Source organism: Myotis myotis, unplaced genomic scaffold (genome assembly GCF_014108235.1).
Source record: "Myotis myotis isolate mMyoMyo1 unplaced genomic scaffold, mMyoMyo1.p scaffold_m19_p_17, whole genome shotgun sequence".
Classification (NCBI taxonomy): Eukaryota; Metazoa; Chordata; class Mammalia; order Chiroptera; family Vespertilionidae; genus Myotis; species Myotis myotis.
This window is the reverse complement of record NW_023416321.1, coordinates 7,742,723-7,760,328: the sequence shown is the minus strand read 5'-3', so window position 1 is coordinate 7,760,328 and position 17,606 is coordinate 7,742,723. Positions and strand designations below refer to the sequence as shown.

At 40.7% G+C, this 17,606-nt stretch overlaps 1 protein-coding gene and 1 pseudogene across 1 annotated transcript; both read right to left on the bottom strand.

The window, feature by feature from the left end:
• Positions 1-42: 42 nt before the first annotated feature.
• LOC118671393 lies at positions 43-7,733 on the bottom strand (annotated as a pseudogene).
• A 944-nt stretch (positions 7,734-8,677) lies between these two features.
• Positions 8,678-13,402, bottom strand: KRT24 (keratin 24). Its single transcript, XM_036341811.1, has 8 exons — positions 12,748-13,402; positions 11,900-11,982; positions 11,360-11,516; positions 10,938-11,099; positions 10,714-10,839; positions 10,178-10,395; positions 9,663-9,775; positions 8,678-9,004 (listed from the first exon to the last, which is right to left on the bottom strand). The coding sequence occupies exons 1-8, from the start codon at positions 13,357-13,359 to the stop codon at positions 8,901-8,903; spliced, it is 1,575 nt and encodes a 524-aa protein (XP_036197704.1). The 5' UTR covers positions 13,360-13,402; the 3' UTR covers positions 8,678-8,900.
• Between the last annotated feature and the right edge of the window lie 4,204 nt (positions 13,403-17,606).

Below are 17,606 nucleotides of genomic sequence, written 5' to 3'. Positions count from 1 at the left end.
AAATGCTTTATAGACAAGAAAAAAAACTGCGCTAGAACCAACTTATTCATCATCATCATCATCATCATCTTCTTCTTCTTCCCCCTCCTCTTCCTCCTCCTCATCTTCCTCCTCTTCTTCCTCTTCCTTCTTTTTCTTGCTTTTTTCAGCCTTGACAACTCCCCTTTTGGCAGCATCAGGCTTTCCTTAGCTCGGTCTGCAGCACTGTCCTTTTCATATTTCTCCTTCAGCTTAGCAGCTTTCTTTCCATGAGGCTGCTTGTCATCTGCAGCAGTGTTACTCCACATCTCCCCCAGCTTCTTTGCAACGTCACCAATGGATAGGCCAGGATGCTCTCCTTTGATTATTGGGCGAAACTCAGAACAAAACAAGAAAAAGGCCGAAGGAGGCCTCTTGGGTGCCTTGGGATCCTTGCATTTCTTTTTTGTTTCCCCTTTAGGAGGAATATAAGTTTTCATTTCTCTCTCATAACGAGCCTTGTCCGCCTTTGCCGTGTCTTCAAATTTTCCTTTCTCCTTAGCAGACATGGTCTTCTACCTCTCTGGGCACTTCTTAGAAAACTCTGAGAAGTTAACTGAAACATCTGGGTGCTTTTTCTTGTGTTCCTCCCGGCAAGTTTGCACAAAGAAAGCATACGATGACATTTTGCCTCCCGGCTTCTTAGGATCTCCTTTGCCTCAGCGAGCACACAGTCACCCAGTGCCCGGCCGGCCGGCTCGCACTTGCCCCGGCGCTGTCTCTATGGAGCTCAGTGCACTGCAGTGGCTGTCCAGTTGCTGATTTCTTGAAGACCGTAGTCTGCAATGCTATGCTCATTCTGTGGCACAAAGTGTTCTGAAATTTGTGAACATTTTTTGTTTCCTTTTAATTTTTTTGGCACCCTCAATTTGACTTTTGCTTCTCTTTGGCTTCTTACACCACAGGTCCATTCAGTAAACATTTTTTAAAAGCTTAATACATTGAAAGTTGTCTTTTGGCTTAAATTATAAACAGTTAACTAATGCATTTTCTGAAATTTAGTTCAGTCTCTATAAAAAAACAAAACTGTTGGTAGGGCAAGTATAGTTGTCCTTCCCTGATTCCACAGTCTGTCATACATTTTACAAGGTATTTTCACACTGTTGCCTTCAGAAAAATTTATTCTACTAATCCTTCAATTCCTTCTTAACCACTCTTTTCAAATGTCTCATCTCATCAGTGGCTCAGTCCATTGATCATTGCTCACTCCAGAAATAAAATTTGGTGATATGTTGACGTACAGGTACCACCAGTTCAGTTACTCTCAAAAATCATTATCTTTGAAACTTCTCTAAGTAGCCACAAAACAGTGATTCATACCTTGAAAGAAATGGTCATTGAAATCAGCATTGTTTGAGAATTAGGGAAACATTTTCAGTTTTCTTTGAGAAATCTTAAGTGTTAATCTTTTAGGATTAACTTTGATCTTTTTTCAAGTGTATGATTCTATATCCTCCTTTGATAGTTTAGCTCTATTACCTTACCACTTTACTTGCATATTATAAGCAACCAATAACTTTTTTTTTTTTGAGTTGAGTTAAAACCTATTAGAGAGACTTCGCTTGGTTCCTTTCTGAATGTGGCATGCGCGTTTCTCTGTTGTTAGTATCAGATAGTTCCTATTCACTTTGCAAGAAAGAATATCTACATACAGGCATTTTCTCTCTTCTAACTTCTCTTTCAAGTAAAACAGATAATCTATTCCACTTTTAAAAGGGGGTAAGGTTTTGAGATTTCATGGAAGGAGGGTACCTCACCCCTCACCTTATGAGCATTTTGTACTATGTTGACATTTGCAGTGTCTTAGCTAATTCGGGGGCTATAGTATTTGCAGAATAGGGGCTTATATTTGCAGTGAATCATTTTGCTTCCAGGTGTTTTTCATTACATGAAATGGAAACTTACTTGTCTGAGTTATTAATTGAAGTAGCCTAAGATCTTGGATTATTTTTCCTAAAGAGTTTTTTTTTTTTTTTTTTATTATTAGTTAAGGTATTACAAATGTGTCCTCATCCCCCCCATTAACCCCCAACCTCCCCCCCACACACACTCATGCTCCCATCCCCCTGTTGTCCATGTCCATTGGTATGGCTTATATACATGTATACAAGTCCTTCGGTTGATCTCTTCCCCTTACCCCCGCCCTCCCCTACTTTCCTTCTGGGGATTGATAGCCTGATTGCTGTTTCTCAGTCTTTGAGTCTGTCCCTTTTCATCAGTCTATGTTGTTCTCTATAATCCACAAATGAGTGAGATCATGTGGTATTTATCTTTCTCTGACTGGCTTATTTCACTTAGCATAATGCTCTCCAGTTCCATCCATGCTGTTGCAAAAGGCAAGAGTTCCTTTTTTTTTACCGCAGCATAGTATTCCATTGTGTATATGTACCACAGTTTTCTAATCCACTCATCTGCCGATGGGCACTTAGGCTGTTTCCAAATCTTAGCTATGGTGAATTGTGCTGCTATGAACATAGGGATGCATATATCCTTTCTGATTGGCGTTTCTGGTTTCTTGGGATATATTCCTAGTAGTGGGATCACTGGGTCAAATGGGAGTTCCATTTTTAGTCTTCTGAGGTAGCTCCATACTGTTCTCCACAGTGGCTGCACCAGTCTGCATTCCCACCAGCAGTGCAGAAGGGTTCCTTTTTCTCCACATCCTCTCCAACACTTGTTGTTTGTTGATTTGTTGATGATAGCCATTCTGACAGGTGTGAGATGATAACGCATTGTCGTTTTGATTTGCATCTCTCGTATAATTAGTGACTTTGAGCAGGTTTTCATATGTCTTTCGGCCTTCTGTATGTCCTCTTTCGAAAAGTGTCTATCTAGGTCCGTTGCCCATTTTTTTATTGGATTGTTTATCTTCCTTTTGTTAAGTTTCATGAGATCCCTGTAAATGTTGGAAATTAAACCCTTATCGGTGGTATCATTGGCAAATATGTTCTCCCATGTAGTGGGTCTTCTTGTTGTTTTGTTGATGGTTTCCTTTGCTGTGCAAAAGCTTTTTATTTTGATGTAGTCCCATTTGTTTATTTTCTCTTTAGTTTCCATTGCCCTAGGAGCATTATCAGAGAAGAAATTTCTTCGGCATATGTTTGCGATTTCGCTGCCTGTGGATTCCTCTAGTATTTTTATGGTTTCCCGTCTTACGTTTAAGTCTTTTATCCATTTTGAGTTTATTTTTGTGTATGGTGTGAGTTGGTGATCTAGTTTCATCCTTTTGCATGTATCTGTCCAATTTTCCCAACACCATTTATTGAAAAGACTGTCTTGACTCCATTGTATGTTCTTGCCTCCTTTGTCGAATATTAATTGGGCATAGTGGTTTGGGTTGATTTCTGGGGTCTCTATTCTATTCCATTGATCTATATGTCTGTTCTTGTGCCAGTACCAAGCTGTTTTAAGAACAGTGGCTTTGTAATACAGTTTGATATCTGGTATTGAGATCCCACCTACTTTGTTCTTTCTGAGGATTGTTGCAGCTATTCGGGGTCTTTTTTTATTCCAGATGAATTTTTGGAACGTTCGTTCTAGATCTGTGAAATATGCTGTTGGTAATTTAATGGGGATTGCATTGAATCTATAAATTGCTTTGGGTAGTATGGACATTTTGATGATGTTGATTCTACCAATCCATGAACACGGTATATTCTTCCATCTGTTTATGTCTTCCTCTATCTCTTTTTTCAGTGTCCTGTAGTTTTCAGCATATAAGTCTTTTACCTCCTTAGTTAAGTTTATTCCTAGGTATTTTTTTCCTAAAGAGCTTTTAAAAATAAACTTCATTAGGGAATGTGATATTTTGGAAACATATTGCTGAGGTGAAATCACGAAATTATCTCTGTGTACAAATTGGTTTTTGGTGGATTCACCCAGGGGGAGCTTTTTGCATTCCAGGGCTCCTGAAGTCCGTAGTTCTCTCTCTAGGACCTGAAAAGTCCACTATGGTTCATTCATCTCAGTTGTAGCAGAATCGGATGCGTCAGCGGCGGCGGCAGTCTGCTGGTGTAGCACTCCCCTCTGAAATGCCATTTCAAACCAGTCAGTCACTGAGATAATTCCTCTTCCCAGGATGGCGATGGATATTTATTAGCTTCCCAAAGTGATCTTGTTCTCTTAAGTTGTTAGAATATTCCATATTATAATTCTATATCATAGCGTATTATAACATTATCTTTGGCTGTTGCAAAGCGCTTAGAACAAGTCTTGTGATGGGTTGGTTGAAAGGTAGTACCTGTCTGGGAAGTCAGTTGTCCATCCCAGCTGACAGCCAACCAGGATTTCCAGACTGAACTTGATTGAGGTCTTCCCTGCTCTCCCACCTCTGGGTAGCTCCTGAATCCATTCTGAGAAAGACGATGAAATTGTCCTCAAAATTTTAAATCACTTCCTGGGAAGTTTATGCAAAAAATGTAATTTATAGATGTACATTTGTACAACATTATAACAATTCCTTTTTTGGGTGATCTTTTCTTTGTCCTTTTAAAACATAGTATGACCCTAGCTGGTTTGGCTCAGTGGATAGAGCATCGGCCTGCAGACTGAAGGGTCCCAGGTTCGATTCTGGTCAAGGGCACATGCCCGGGTTGTGGGCTGGATCTCCAGTTGGGGGTGTGCAGGAGGCAGCCAATCAATGATTCTCTCTCATCATTGATGTTTCTATCTCTCCTCCCTTCTCTGAAATCAATAAAAATATATTAAAAAAATAAAACGTAGCTATGGCAATGCAGCTTTCACACCTGTAATTTGCCCTGCTACTCCGTAGATCTTTTGAACACTACCCAAGTCTATGGTGTCCTTAAGAAGCAAGTTGGGGCCAAGCAATGCACGTCTTATTGCAGTTTTGTAATGACCTCTCATATGCTTTCATATTTGTTGTGGTTCGTCAACAAAATAAACACTGCATCTCTCTCTCTCTCTCTCTCTCTCTCTCTCTCTCTCTCTCTCTCTCTCTCTTTCTCTCTAGCAGTTTATGTATTTTACATACAATAGATCTGTGATACACTCTGGGCTTGTCCTTTAGGTGCCGTTTAAATAGTAACAAAATAGTGTTTGCTTCTTTCCATCTTATCATTTCATATTGACATTGATATATTACAAATGAATAAATTGTTTTTTTTAACAGAACTTGATCAATATTTCCTGTTTGTCAAGTGTCATATTTAAACCCCTGATAAATTTTTAAGTGATTTATTACTCGCAGCATTTTATTATTGAAGGGGATGGTTCAGAAAACATGACTTGAGCTTCATCCTGGGTGATTTATATTCATCACTTTGTCTCCACTTGTTGAACACTCTCTAATTCCATGACATCATTAAGCAAGTTTGGGCTACTTTCTATAGAGTCTCAATCCTTTGGCTGTCTCCTCTTCTCTGCCTTCTATAAACTTTGTTTCATGTGTCTAATCTCTGTGAGAATGGATGCCACTTCCAGCCTTCTCACCATTCTTGTCTGTTGTCCCTTGAGGTCAGAAAGACAAGAACAACCATATGAATCTGGATCAAAAGTCAACAGTTAAAATTCATATGCAAGTAGGCACTGGCTCTTCCTTCTTATGGAGAAGTCTAACTCTTAGAAGAAAGAAACACATTTCTCTCATTTAAAAGTTGACTGGAGAGCTGAACTTTAGTTTCAAAATAGAACATATGCCTGTTGTGTGGCTTTAAAATAATTTTAGGGCAGGTTAATAATGTGTGAGCATCCTGTTCTTATTATTTTATTCAGCACTCTAAATATATTTCATGATCCAAAGTGGTTCAATAGTATCCATTTTAAAAATTGAACGTGCTTTTAACACATTACAGTGCATCTCAGTATGGTCTAGCCCAGGGGTGGGCAAACTTTTTGACTCAAGGGCTACAATGGGTTCTTAAACTGGACCGGAGGGCCGGAACAAAAGCATGGCTGGAGTGTTTGTGTGAACTAATATAAATTCAAAGTAAACATCATTACATAAAAGGGTACGGTCTTTTTTTTTTTTTAAGTTTTATTCATTTCAAACGGGCTGGATCCGGCCCGCGGGCCGTAGTTTGCCCACGGCTGGTCTAGCCTTTTCTAAAACAATTAGAAATAGTCATTTAGTACAAATGCAGCATCTTAACTCATGCCAAGGAAACACCGCATGGAGATTTTCACCTCAACATGGTTTTCGGAGGAGCTGCATATTGTTGCCTTGACATGAGGATAATACTGGCCAGGCCATCAACGTAGGTCCCGGGTGGTACAGGACCAGAAGACTAGATCTGGGAAGATTCACAGAGAGGGGCTTCTTGATGTGGCTGTGATGGCCCAAGACTCTGGAGGCTGCACTCAACTGGTTTCCATTTCTGTCCTTCTGCCCTTAATCCAGGCTGGATCAGCTGGTTCATATTTCTTAATTTTTCCGTACTGGAGAATCCAAGATTTAATTTTTAAATTATTATTTTATTTTTTGATTACAGTTTGCATTCCACACGATTTTGTATTAGTTTCAGGTGTACAGCACAGCAGATAGACATTCATATACTTTACAACGTGTTCCCTCCGATAATTCAAGTGTTCACCTGCAAGATTTAATTTACTGTAATGGTTTGATGGGACACACGTTGGATTTAAGACAACTTAACATTGCTCTTTTTCTCGGAGTAGTGGTTTCATGCTTGGCTACTTATCCTGTGGTTAGCTATTTAAGTAGAAGTCTTGTTGTGCCTATGGATTCATTTTGATATTTTATTCAATGTGCCTAGAACAGGGGTGGGCAAACTTTTTGACTCGAGAGCCACAATGGGTTCTTAAACTGGACCGGAGGGCCGAATGGAGTGTTTGTGTGAACTAATATAAATTCAAAGTAAACATCATTACATAAAAGGGTACGGTCTTTTTTTTCAATAGTTTTATTCATTTCAAACGGGCCGAAGGCGGCCCGCGGGCCATAGTTTGCCCACGGCTGGCCTAGAATATGAAAAACTACATTTTTAGGTTGTCTTGATTATTAAGGCTTGATACTCCATACAGTTGTTGGTTTTATATTTGAAGGTACAATTCACATGAACTCTATTCAGGCTTATGTTTTTGTAATTTTAAGTTTGTTTTTTTTTTCTGCCAAATCCCATGTTCTTTTCTTGAGGATTGATTTGTGGGGTTGATTTTCTAACTTGTGATCTGCTCATATTAAGTTCCTCAAGTGGGGATGTTCTTACCCAGCCTGGCTTTGTCTTATATCTGTTTCTTCCTGGGACTGACCTTATACTGCCTCCTACCCTACTTTAACTTGCTTCGTTATTCCAAGCAGACAAGAGAGCCGTGTGGACCACCCATGGCGTGAAAGACCTCATCAGTGGAGAGTGGGGAAAGGAGACACCACCTTGGCTAAGAGACCGTTTTTGGCTAGAGGTGTGGCTAGATTTGGCACAGGAACAAGGATCTGAGCATCTCTTCTCTTTGGGGCTTTCACGGTTTTCAGAAATCTGGCACCGTATCACGTATCCCACCTTGCTTCCCAAGACTTTTGTTTTGACCAGTCTCCTACATGTCCTGCAGCCACACAGTGTCATTCCTGTGGCACTTGTGGTGAATATTGTGGAATGAAGCCCTTCACTGTGAACACCCTTTAGTGTTTGCTGTCTTCTTTGTGTTTTAGCTTCCTCTCCATCTAAAGTGTAGCCTTCTTGATGAAGGTAGAGGTCATATTTCTTTTTATCAGTGATGGACCTTAAGAAACTAGGCATTAACTAATTATAGATTGATAATGCTAGTAATGGCATCCTTCTTTGTGGGCTCAGCTATTGGCTATAGATTTAGGGACACTGAGGTTTAATTTCAGTTTTCACTGAGTTCTAAGGTGATGGTGTTAAAAATGCCCACATAGGAAATAGCTATAATCTTTATTTTTATGAAGAAAATGCTGGTAAATAATGAATTAAGCCAGTGATGGCGAACCTTTTGAGCTCAGTGTGTCAGCATTTTGAAAAATCCTAGCTTAACTCTGGTGCCGTGTCACATATAGAAATTTTTTGATATTTGCAACCTAGTAAAACAAAGATTTATATTTATGATATTTATTTTATATATTTAAATGCCATTTAACAAAGAAAAATCAACCAAAAAAATGAGTTCGCGTGTCACCTCTGACACGCGTGTCATAGGTTCGCCATCACTGCATTAAGCCTTAGCTGGTTTGGCTCAGTGGATAGAGCATCAGCCTGTGGACTGAAGGGTCCGGGTTCAATTCCGGTCAAGTGGGGGTGGCGTTGACCAGAAATATATTAGGGTTCTTCAGGCTCCAAATGACAACTACCTAATCCAATTATTTAAAGGAAAGGGGTTATTTATTGGTTCAGATAGCAGAACTGGTTTGGCTCAGTGGATAGAGCATCAGCCTGCGAACTAAAGGGTCCAGGTTCGATTCTGGTCAAGGGCACATGCCGGGGTTGTGGGCTCGGTCCCCAGTGGGGAGCTTGTAGGAGGCAGCCTATCAATGATTCTCTCTCATTGGTGTTTCTATCTTCCTTTCCCTCTCCCTTCCTTTCTGAAATCAATAAATAATATAAAAATAATAAAATATCAGTAACATAATACTGCAGCTGGATCATAACTGGCAGCTTCATTTCTAGGTAAAATATTAAATTTCATAAAAAAATTCAGCAATGACTTAACTTGCAAAAGTAAGTTTATTGAAGCACAGAAGCAATTAGAGCAAAGTTGTCATTTCAACTTTTTCAAGAGCATTCTAATTAGAAAAGAAGAGGCTGCAGGAAAATTGGTTAGTCATCTATTTCTGTACAGAAACTTTTCCCTGAAGTTATCCAGAAAGGTGGGCAGGTTGATGCGATGTCTTCCTGTGTGTCCTTTAGATTTTTTTCTCTGAAAGACACTCTTAAAGATCTGGAAATTTCTCATTTGACTTTCACCTCAGAAATATTGCTGACGTGAGATGAGACGACCTTGCCATCCACCACCTCCTCTATGATGGTCTTAGTCACTCTAGTCTTGCTTGGATCTGAAAATCATAGAATCACAGAATCAGTCTGGAAATGATCTGGAGAAATACAAGTGCATTCATAAATGATGTTCTCTCTGGGTAAGGTTATGTAAACAACAGTATATACTTTATCCCTTTAAACTTTTTTTAAAAATACGTTTTTATAGATTTCAGAGAGAGGAAGGGAGAGGGAGAGAGAGATAGAAACATCAATGATGAGAGAGAATCATCGACTGGCTGCCTCCTACATGCTCCCTACTGGGATCGAGCCTGAAACCCGGGCATGTGTCCCGGCTGGAAATCCAACCTTGACCTCCTGGTTCATGGGTCAATGCTCAACCACTGAGCCTTACCAGCCAGGCAACAGTATACATACTTTTAATATCACAAGCAAAACATGTCTGCTTTTTAAAAAATATATATTTTATTGATTTTTTACAGAGAGGAAGGGAGAGGGATAGAGAGTCAGAAACATCGATGAGAGAGAAACATTGATCAGCTGCCTCCCACACACTTCCTACTGGGTATGTGCACGCAACCAAGGTACATGCCCTTGACCAGAATCTAACCTGGGACCCTTGAGTCCGCAGGCCAACGCTCTATCCACTGAGCCAAACTAGTTAGGGCTGTCTTTGCTTTTAAATTATAAATTATGAACATTAAAAAAAATACCTACCTCTTCCCTGGCTAGAATGGCTTCCAGACTTTGAGTCACCAGATGTGGAATCCCTGGACCCCATGTTTCTGGATCCTGAGTTTCTAAAGTCAGATCCTCCAAAACTGGAACCACTGGAGAAAAAAAGAATTGTTTTCCTTTGCATGTTGCAAATGCAGGAAAACTCCATACAGAAGGCTCTCTGTGATGAAGGTGGATGCCATTTGATTGGGCCGTCACTATGACTTCATAAATCAGTGGTTCTCAACCTTCCTAATACCACGACCCTTTAATACAGTTCCTCATGTTGTGGTGACCCCCAATTTCATTGTTACAAAGTGAACATAATTAAAGCATAGTGATTAATCACAAAAACAATATGTAATTATATATGTGTTTTCCGATGGTCTTAGGCAACCCCTGTGAAAGGGTCGTTTGACCCCCAAAGGGGTCGCGACCCCCAGGCCCCTTTTTGGTTTCATGGCATAAATGCACTGAGGTGTATGCTTTTTAGCGCGTTCATGACTTTCATTTACCCTCCCTCTCCATCGAGCAGGCGGCGGTAGGTCTCGATCTCCATCTCCAGGCGGGTCTTGATGTCCAGCAGTTGCTCATACTCGGCGTTCTGGCATTCGGTCTCACCCCGGATCTGACAGATCTGCTCCTCCAGGCTGCTGATCCGCATCTGAATTTCCGACAGCTGAGCCATGTAGTTAGCCTCCGTGTCGGCCAGGGTCCCTTCCAGGGAGTTTTTCTAAGAGCAAAATAAATAAATAAAATAAATTCATGATGAAAAGAAAATCACAACATTTTTTAATGTACCGGGAGACGTTCATCCTCACCAAATCGCAAGCTATATTTCTTAATTTTTGTTGGTATTACTTTTTAAAAATGAAATCTATGGAAATAGCATATATTATCTTTACTTGGAAAGTTTTATGCGTTCTATGATCATGATACTGTCCTCCTTAATGCTTCTTTCACTATGTTCCAAGTGGAACATCTTGGCAAAGAGGGCAAACCGAATCCCTTAGGCCCCTGTGGGAGAATTGAGAGAGCGCTTTGCACACACCATGGCCAGTTGGGACTGAAGCTCAATTTCCAGGGCCTGCAGGGTCCGTTTCAGCTCTGTGATCTCATTCTTGGCGGAGCTGGCTGCCCCGGCATCGGTGGAGATCTGTGCTTGCAGGGACGCACTCTAAATAAAAATGAAATGCAGTCACTGTGGGCTGACGGAATGAGCGGCCATGGCTTCTGTGTGGCCGCAGGCTTAGCCGCTCAGCGGTGGTAACCTACCTGCTTGTTGAACTGCTCCTCGGCCTCCCTGCGGTTTTGCTCAGCCAGCTCCTCATACTGCGCCCTCATGTCATTCAGTAACTTGGTCAGGTCGGTGCCTGGGGCGGCATTCATTTCTACCGTCACACCCCCTCCGGAGCTTCCCTGCATATTCTTCATTTCCTAGCATAAAGGGGGAAAAAAAAAAAAAGACCGGAGTGATAAAAACAGAGAAGCAATGGACTTCGTAAAGTGCATAGTTGAAACTAAGACACTGAAGGGGAAAGATACCCCCCACCAAATTCAGCTATAATTTGCTCGTTATTCCTTTTTTTCTTGGTCACAGGAGTTGGAAATCCATTCAGCTGATACTATTTTATTTTATAGAATGGCTATGGGGGAAACAGGCCAGAGTGGTTTAATAGTGTGGACGGTGTTCCTACCTCCTCGTGGTTCTTCTTCAGGTAGGCCAGCTCCTCGGTGAGGCTCTCGATCTGCATCTCCAGGTCAGAGCGAGTCATGGTCAGCTCGTCCAGGACCTTCTGAAGGCCGTTGATGTCGGCCTCCACCATCTGCCGGAGGTGCAGCTCATTCTCATACCTGGAAGGGGCAGCCAGCCGTAAGACAGAGCAGTACACGTCAAGGAGTACAGCCAATCTTACATACTTAACAAGGAGTGTTCTCCTCTGAGCTATTTGACCAACAAAGGCTACTAATCTTAGGGTTTTTTCCCTTGTAAAGAAAAATAAAACCCAATGTTAATTCTATTGCTGGCTAATAATTTTTATGCCAGAAACATCAGTCTTCATTTCTCTCTTTTCCTTGTTGGTGGGATGATGGTTTTTTAAATTTACATTTGGGACGTTTGTGAATGTAGGTCTTGATCCCCTAAAAGGTTTTTTAAAAAATTAGAATGACTTAAGCAAACAGATTGAATTTCACTTTTCCCACAGCACTTGTTTTCAAGTCTTCAATTTCCTTACTTCAGTCTGAAGTCATCCGCAGCCAGTCTGGCATTGTCAACCTGCAACACCATCCCGGCGTTTTCAACAGAGGCAGTGATGATCTAGAAAAGGCAAAAACAGGGAATGAATCGTGGATGCTTCTTACCTGCGTCCGCATGCCCGCCTGTGAGGGTAGAAGCCGCTGAGTTAGCTTTGAGAACTTGCTTAGTGATGGCACTTGTACTGATGATCGGGGTGTATTTGGGCTACATCTTTCTGCGGAAAGGTAACAGCTTGTAGTTACTGGACTAGGCATAGAACACAGCCCTCTGCAGACTTCCCCTGCTTTGGAAAATCAGTTATCCCATGAGCTCTTCCAGAAAATAGTGTGAAAAATGAGCTCCACTTCTTGAAAAAGTCTTGAAAAATATATATTTCCATGCAACGGTGGCAAGATACTTTAGAGTCCACCACATTCTTACATAATATTTGCACCAGATTTTCTAGAAAGAAAAATGGTTGTAAAGACCATTTAAATCTAGTAAGACTCTAAAGTATGTCACCCTGCCAGAATCAATCATGAAATAGATTAAGCTAGTTTTGACTCATTGTCATAACTCACATATACATGTTAACCAGCTGTCTGTCATTGTATAAATTTTACTCTTATGTAGAAATACTCACATTTGAGATGCAAACAGAAAATTAATGTGGTTAGATGCAATCTGCAGAACTGTCATAGTTAAAACACACCAACTCCCATTTTAAATATTCAAGAAGCAACTATGTTTTCAAATAGTTCCTTGGCTTAAAATCTTCATTACTGTACATGTTCTAAATAAAAGCAAAAGAAACCAATAGAAGCTCAGCGGTGGATAGGGTCTTACCTGATTCCTGAGATCTTCAATGATTGGGTAGTACTTGCTGTAATCTCTTCTGGACCCACCATCTCCAGACCCGGGCCCATACTTGTCATACCACTCCTTGATTTTGTTCTCCAGATCAGCGTTGGCCTCCTCCAGGGCTCTGACCTTGTCTAGGTAATTGGCCAGGCGGTCATTGAGGTTCTGCATGGTTTGCTTTTCACCTCCAGAGAAAAGCCCGCCATCGCCAGTACCGCCACCCAGACCACCGCCATAGTTGTAGAAGCCTCCACTAGCACCGCCACCGAATCCAGAGCCCCCGCCGAATCCAGACCCCCCGCCGAATCCAGAACCCCCGCCGAATCCAGACCCCCCGCCGAATCCAGAACCTCCACCAAAGCCAAGTCCAGAGCCTGAAGCTCCTCCAAAACCACCCCCGACTGAGCAGCTACCAAAACCCCCTCCAAAGCCACCGCTCAATCCCCCACTCAGGCCACAGCTGCCGGCTCCTCCTCGGAAGCCCCGGGCAGAGCTGCCCCCCAGACCACATCTGCTGCTGCTGCGGCCACCAGCAGACACCCTGACTGAGCTGCTGCCTCCAGCCCGGGAGGAGGAGATCCGAGATGAGCAAGACATGATGCTCCTGCAAAGGTTGAGCGTGTCCAGGCGAATCGGAGAGGTGAAGAGCGTATTTGCAGGCTGCCTCCTTGGCCCTTATATGCACCCTTTTAGGGTGTTCCTTTTCTGTGTCACTTCTTAATCCTGATGACAGTTTTGCTAATCCGCAATTGGATAATGTCTTCTTCCTGCACCCACTCTGCTGGCTTTTTCTGAAGCTGGGTCAGAGCCTGGGGGCATTTACTGTAACAAGGAAATACCAACGAGGTGGAGCAAAGGGAAAAATAAGTTATTCCCAGAATGACAGCTTGACTCTTTCAGAGGTTTTGACTGATAATTCTTTTCTGAAGGAGCAATTCTATTAAATTTGCTCCATGATTTCCCAATTGCAGGGCACAGATTCACAAATGTCATTAAGATATGTAATATGGTGAGGGGAATTTCCCATCAGACTTGTCACTTTTTGTTTGTCTTGTTCTCTTAAAGTTGAAATTAGCTGCAGCACCAGCATTGGTTTAGATTGACTCGCCTTTCTCTCTGATTATTTCAGTAGGCGTCTTTCTGAGGTCGTTGAAGTTTGTGATTTTCAGGTTATTGTCTTCTTTTTATTTTGATATCAAATGAGATACTTTCACTGTCAGTAAGAAAAACGTAAATAACAGTCTTTCGTGTACACATTATTATATCTCAGCAACACGTTTACTCAATCAGAGAATGTCTAAAAGCGTGTAGACAGATTGTTTTAGCATCAGATCAAAGAGTATGACTTTCTGATTGACTTTCAGTCTGATAGAATGATACCAATTTCCCTCTTTAGAATCAAATCCTGTGAAACTAGAAGATGATACTGATTTTATCTTTATTTTAAAGCTATCTGGAGAAGGGGATCCGAATCCACTTCTAACCAATGTTAGAGAGTCATTTGCAGATACTGAAGTCTGGAGTTTCCCTAGTCTACCTCTGCTCATGGTTTTTTCTTTTCTTTTCTGTTTTGTTTAAAGACATTTAGAAAATAACCTGTACCCACTTCTGATAACTAATGTTATGACTGGGGTCATTATATAGACACTGAATCTAGAACCCTCCCCTGTAATAATTTGCTTCCTGTTTTTCTGTCCCTTTGTACTTTAGATTTTTCCATTCGCCTCTGCTAGTCAATAAAGGTTGTGTGTGTGTGTGTGTGTGTGTGTGTGTGTGTGTGTGTGTGTTTTTAAGGCAAATACTGTATGATTCTACTTATATGACGTAGCTGGTGTAGTCAAATTCAGAGACAGGAAATAGAGTGGTGGTGCCAGGGGCTGGGGGAGAGGCAGTGGGGAGTTGTTTAATGGATACAGAGTTTTAGTTTTGCAAGAGAAAAAGAATTTTGGAGATTGGTTCCACAGCAACATGAATACATTTAACACCACTGCACTGTGCCCTTAAAAATGGTTACGATGGTCAATTTTACGTTATATGTATTTTACCACAAATTTAAAAAGCATCTTTTAATAGAAGTATAGATGCTTTCAAATATATTACTTGACCTTCTTAGCTGTATGCTCATGTAGCTCGCCGACGTTCGCTTATTTAGAACTTTCTCCTTTATCTTGGCAGTGTCTGTTAAACCACGTGCATGCTTTAATCCTTACATTTGATCATTTTTTAAACAATGTTCTGCCTTCTTTTAATTTTTCCTTAGACTGCCTTTGATTGGGACAGACTATTAAGTCAGTGGTAATTTCCTTTGCTGTGGGGCTCTTTAGGGCAGTGGCTTTTATGTTCTACCTGTATTGTTTTCGCAGGAGTGGTGTGTTTTCAGTCTTATACTCAGGGTGCTGCCTCTCCAAGGAGAACAAGGTGTTTTATAAACTTTAAATCGTTAAGCTGGGCGTAATTCGCATTACACCCTTCTCAGGTAGGCAAAAAAATACATCAACTAGCACCATCTGTTGGTCATCTTGCCTCACCCCTCCCCAAAGCCATGAAACCAAAGAAGTCTAAACGCTAATGATTTAATGGAATGTGAATGCTGGAGGCGGGAGGGACCATCATGGGGTTATTCCTTCCTCTAAAATTATGAATGGAATCTTTCTACCTGCACAAGGCTGGCATTTGGTTAAAAGAAGGTTTAAAGAAAGGAACAGCAGCTAAGTGAAAGAATTCTGATAAAACAGAAATTTCTGAGCCCAGAGAGAAAGGGTTTCATGTGGAAAGATTGAGGAAAGACATTTAGCAGCATCGTTGGCCTCTGAATTTGGCCTGGGGTTTGTGGAGTTTTTAGTCAGTGATCATCTAAGGTGTAGCTTTCTCATTTCGGCAGCTTTATTTACCTTCTGATTTGGGATATCTGGACATCTGGGTCTCCATTGAGGAAGCTTGTGATGACAGATGTTCTATCTTGTGTCTCATTTTTTAGCTTTCTTGTTGGTATAATTTTATTATGTACATAATAAAAACTTATATACTTTTTTTATCCTCACTTGAGGATATGTTTATTGATTTTGGAGAGAGAGGAAGGTGGAGGGGAGAGAGAGAAATATCTTTTTTTTTTTTTTTTGAGAGAGAGAGAGAGAGAGAGAGAGAGAGAAATATCAATGTGAGAGAGAAACAACAATGTGAGAAAGAAACATCAATCGGTTGCCTCCCATACACATCCTGACCTGAGATTGAACCTGAAACCTGGGTATGTACCCTGACTGGGAATTGAACCTGCACCTTTCTGGTGTATGGGACAATGCTCCAACCAATTGAGCTACCCAGCCAGGGCAAAATTGATGTAATTTTAATACTGACATGTGTCTCTTCTTTGTTTTTTAAAATTCAGCTTCAAAATCAAGTTCATTTGAGGTGCTTCTCTGATTCTCTATACTTCAGAGATGACTTCTGGGAAGGGCATTTACGTAATAAATAAAACAGCCATTATCACCTCAAATTGTTTGTCTAGTGAGGCAGTGTGTAAACACATGTAGAGGTAAACCCACAGGATTTTCTTGTTTGTCACTATTTCCTTAAGTGCAGTTTCTTTCTGTGTATCTGTGTGCCTTCTCTTTTCAGGGGTGAATCTATCAGACTAATCTTGATTCTGTGACTTGAAAACTATCTACAACTTTGATGTCTAGTGGATTAAAGGATTTTAATCACATATATAAATACAATTCTGTTCTTGTCTGAAGTGTTGGAATTCTTTAATACGCTTTGGTCTCCATTGTTTTGAGACATCCCCAAATTTAATATTCACTCTCTTTTATTTGAAATAACGAGTTGCCCAAGTTCACAGGTTAGTTATTAGAATTTCTTTCATCTGTAAAATGAAAACTTCAAGAATCTGATTAGGTTCCAGTGGGCGTAAATGTTCAGAAATGCCGAACATTTGGTGCCTGGCATCCATTAGTTATATGACAGTTTAAAAGAAATGGACTGAACCTCATGTATCTGGGCTCCCAGTTCAGTGCTGCCATCAGTCATACATTGTTTGGAAAAGTTTGTTATTAGCAGTTTGTTTTTACCTGTAAAGAATCGAATATGACCTCTGTAGAATATGACCTCTGTAGAATATGACCTCTGTGGAATATGACCTCTGTAGAATATGACCTCTGAAGAATATGACCTCTGTAGAATATGACCTCTGTGGAATATGACCTCTGTAGAATATGACCTCTGTAGAATATGACCTCTGTGGAATATGACCTCTGTAGAATATGACCTCTGTGGAATATGACCTCTGTGGAATATGACCTCTGTAGAATATGACCTCTGTAGAATATGACCTCTGAAGAATATGACCTCTGTAGAATATGACCTCTGTGGAATATGACCTCTGTGGAATATGACCTCTGTGGAATATGACCTCTGTGGAATATGACCTCTGTAGAATATGACCTCTGTGGAATATGACCTCTGTAATAATTGCAGAATTATTTTCAAATAGTAGCCATTACCATTTTTGTGAGATAGATTACCAGTATTTTTAGAATTTCGGATTAATATATTGCATGCTTTTAGGTTAGCAGGAAAGTCAGTACTGAAAAGCATGGCATTTTGTCCCTGATGAATCTTTAGCATTGAAAATAGAATGAACTCGGGGAAATTCTATCTTCTCTTCACTCCAGAGAATATTCTGTTATGTTTTTCAAATAAAAGCATAAGACTAGAATAGTTAAGGGAAGTAACTGGGCATAGAGTATTTGTTGAGTGTTGGCAGATGGTATGGCAAAAGGAAAAGCTCCAATTTGATGCGTGCACAGCCTCTTTTAATGCCTAACATTTTGAAGAGAGATAATAAA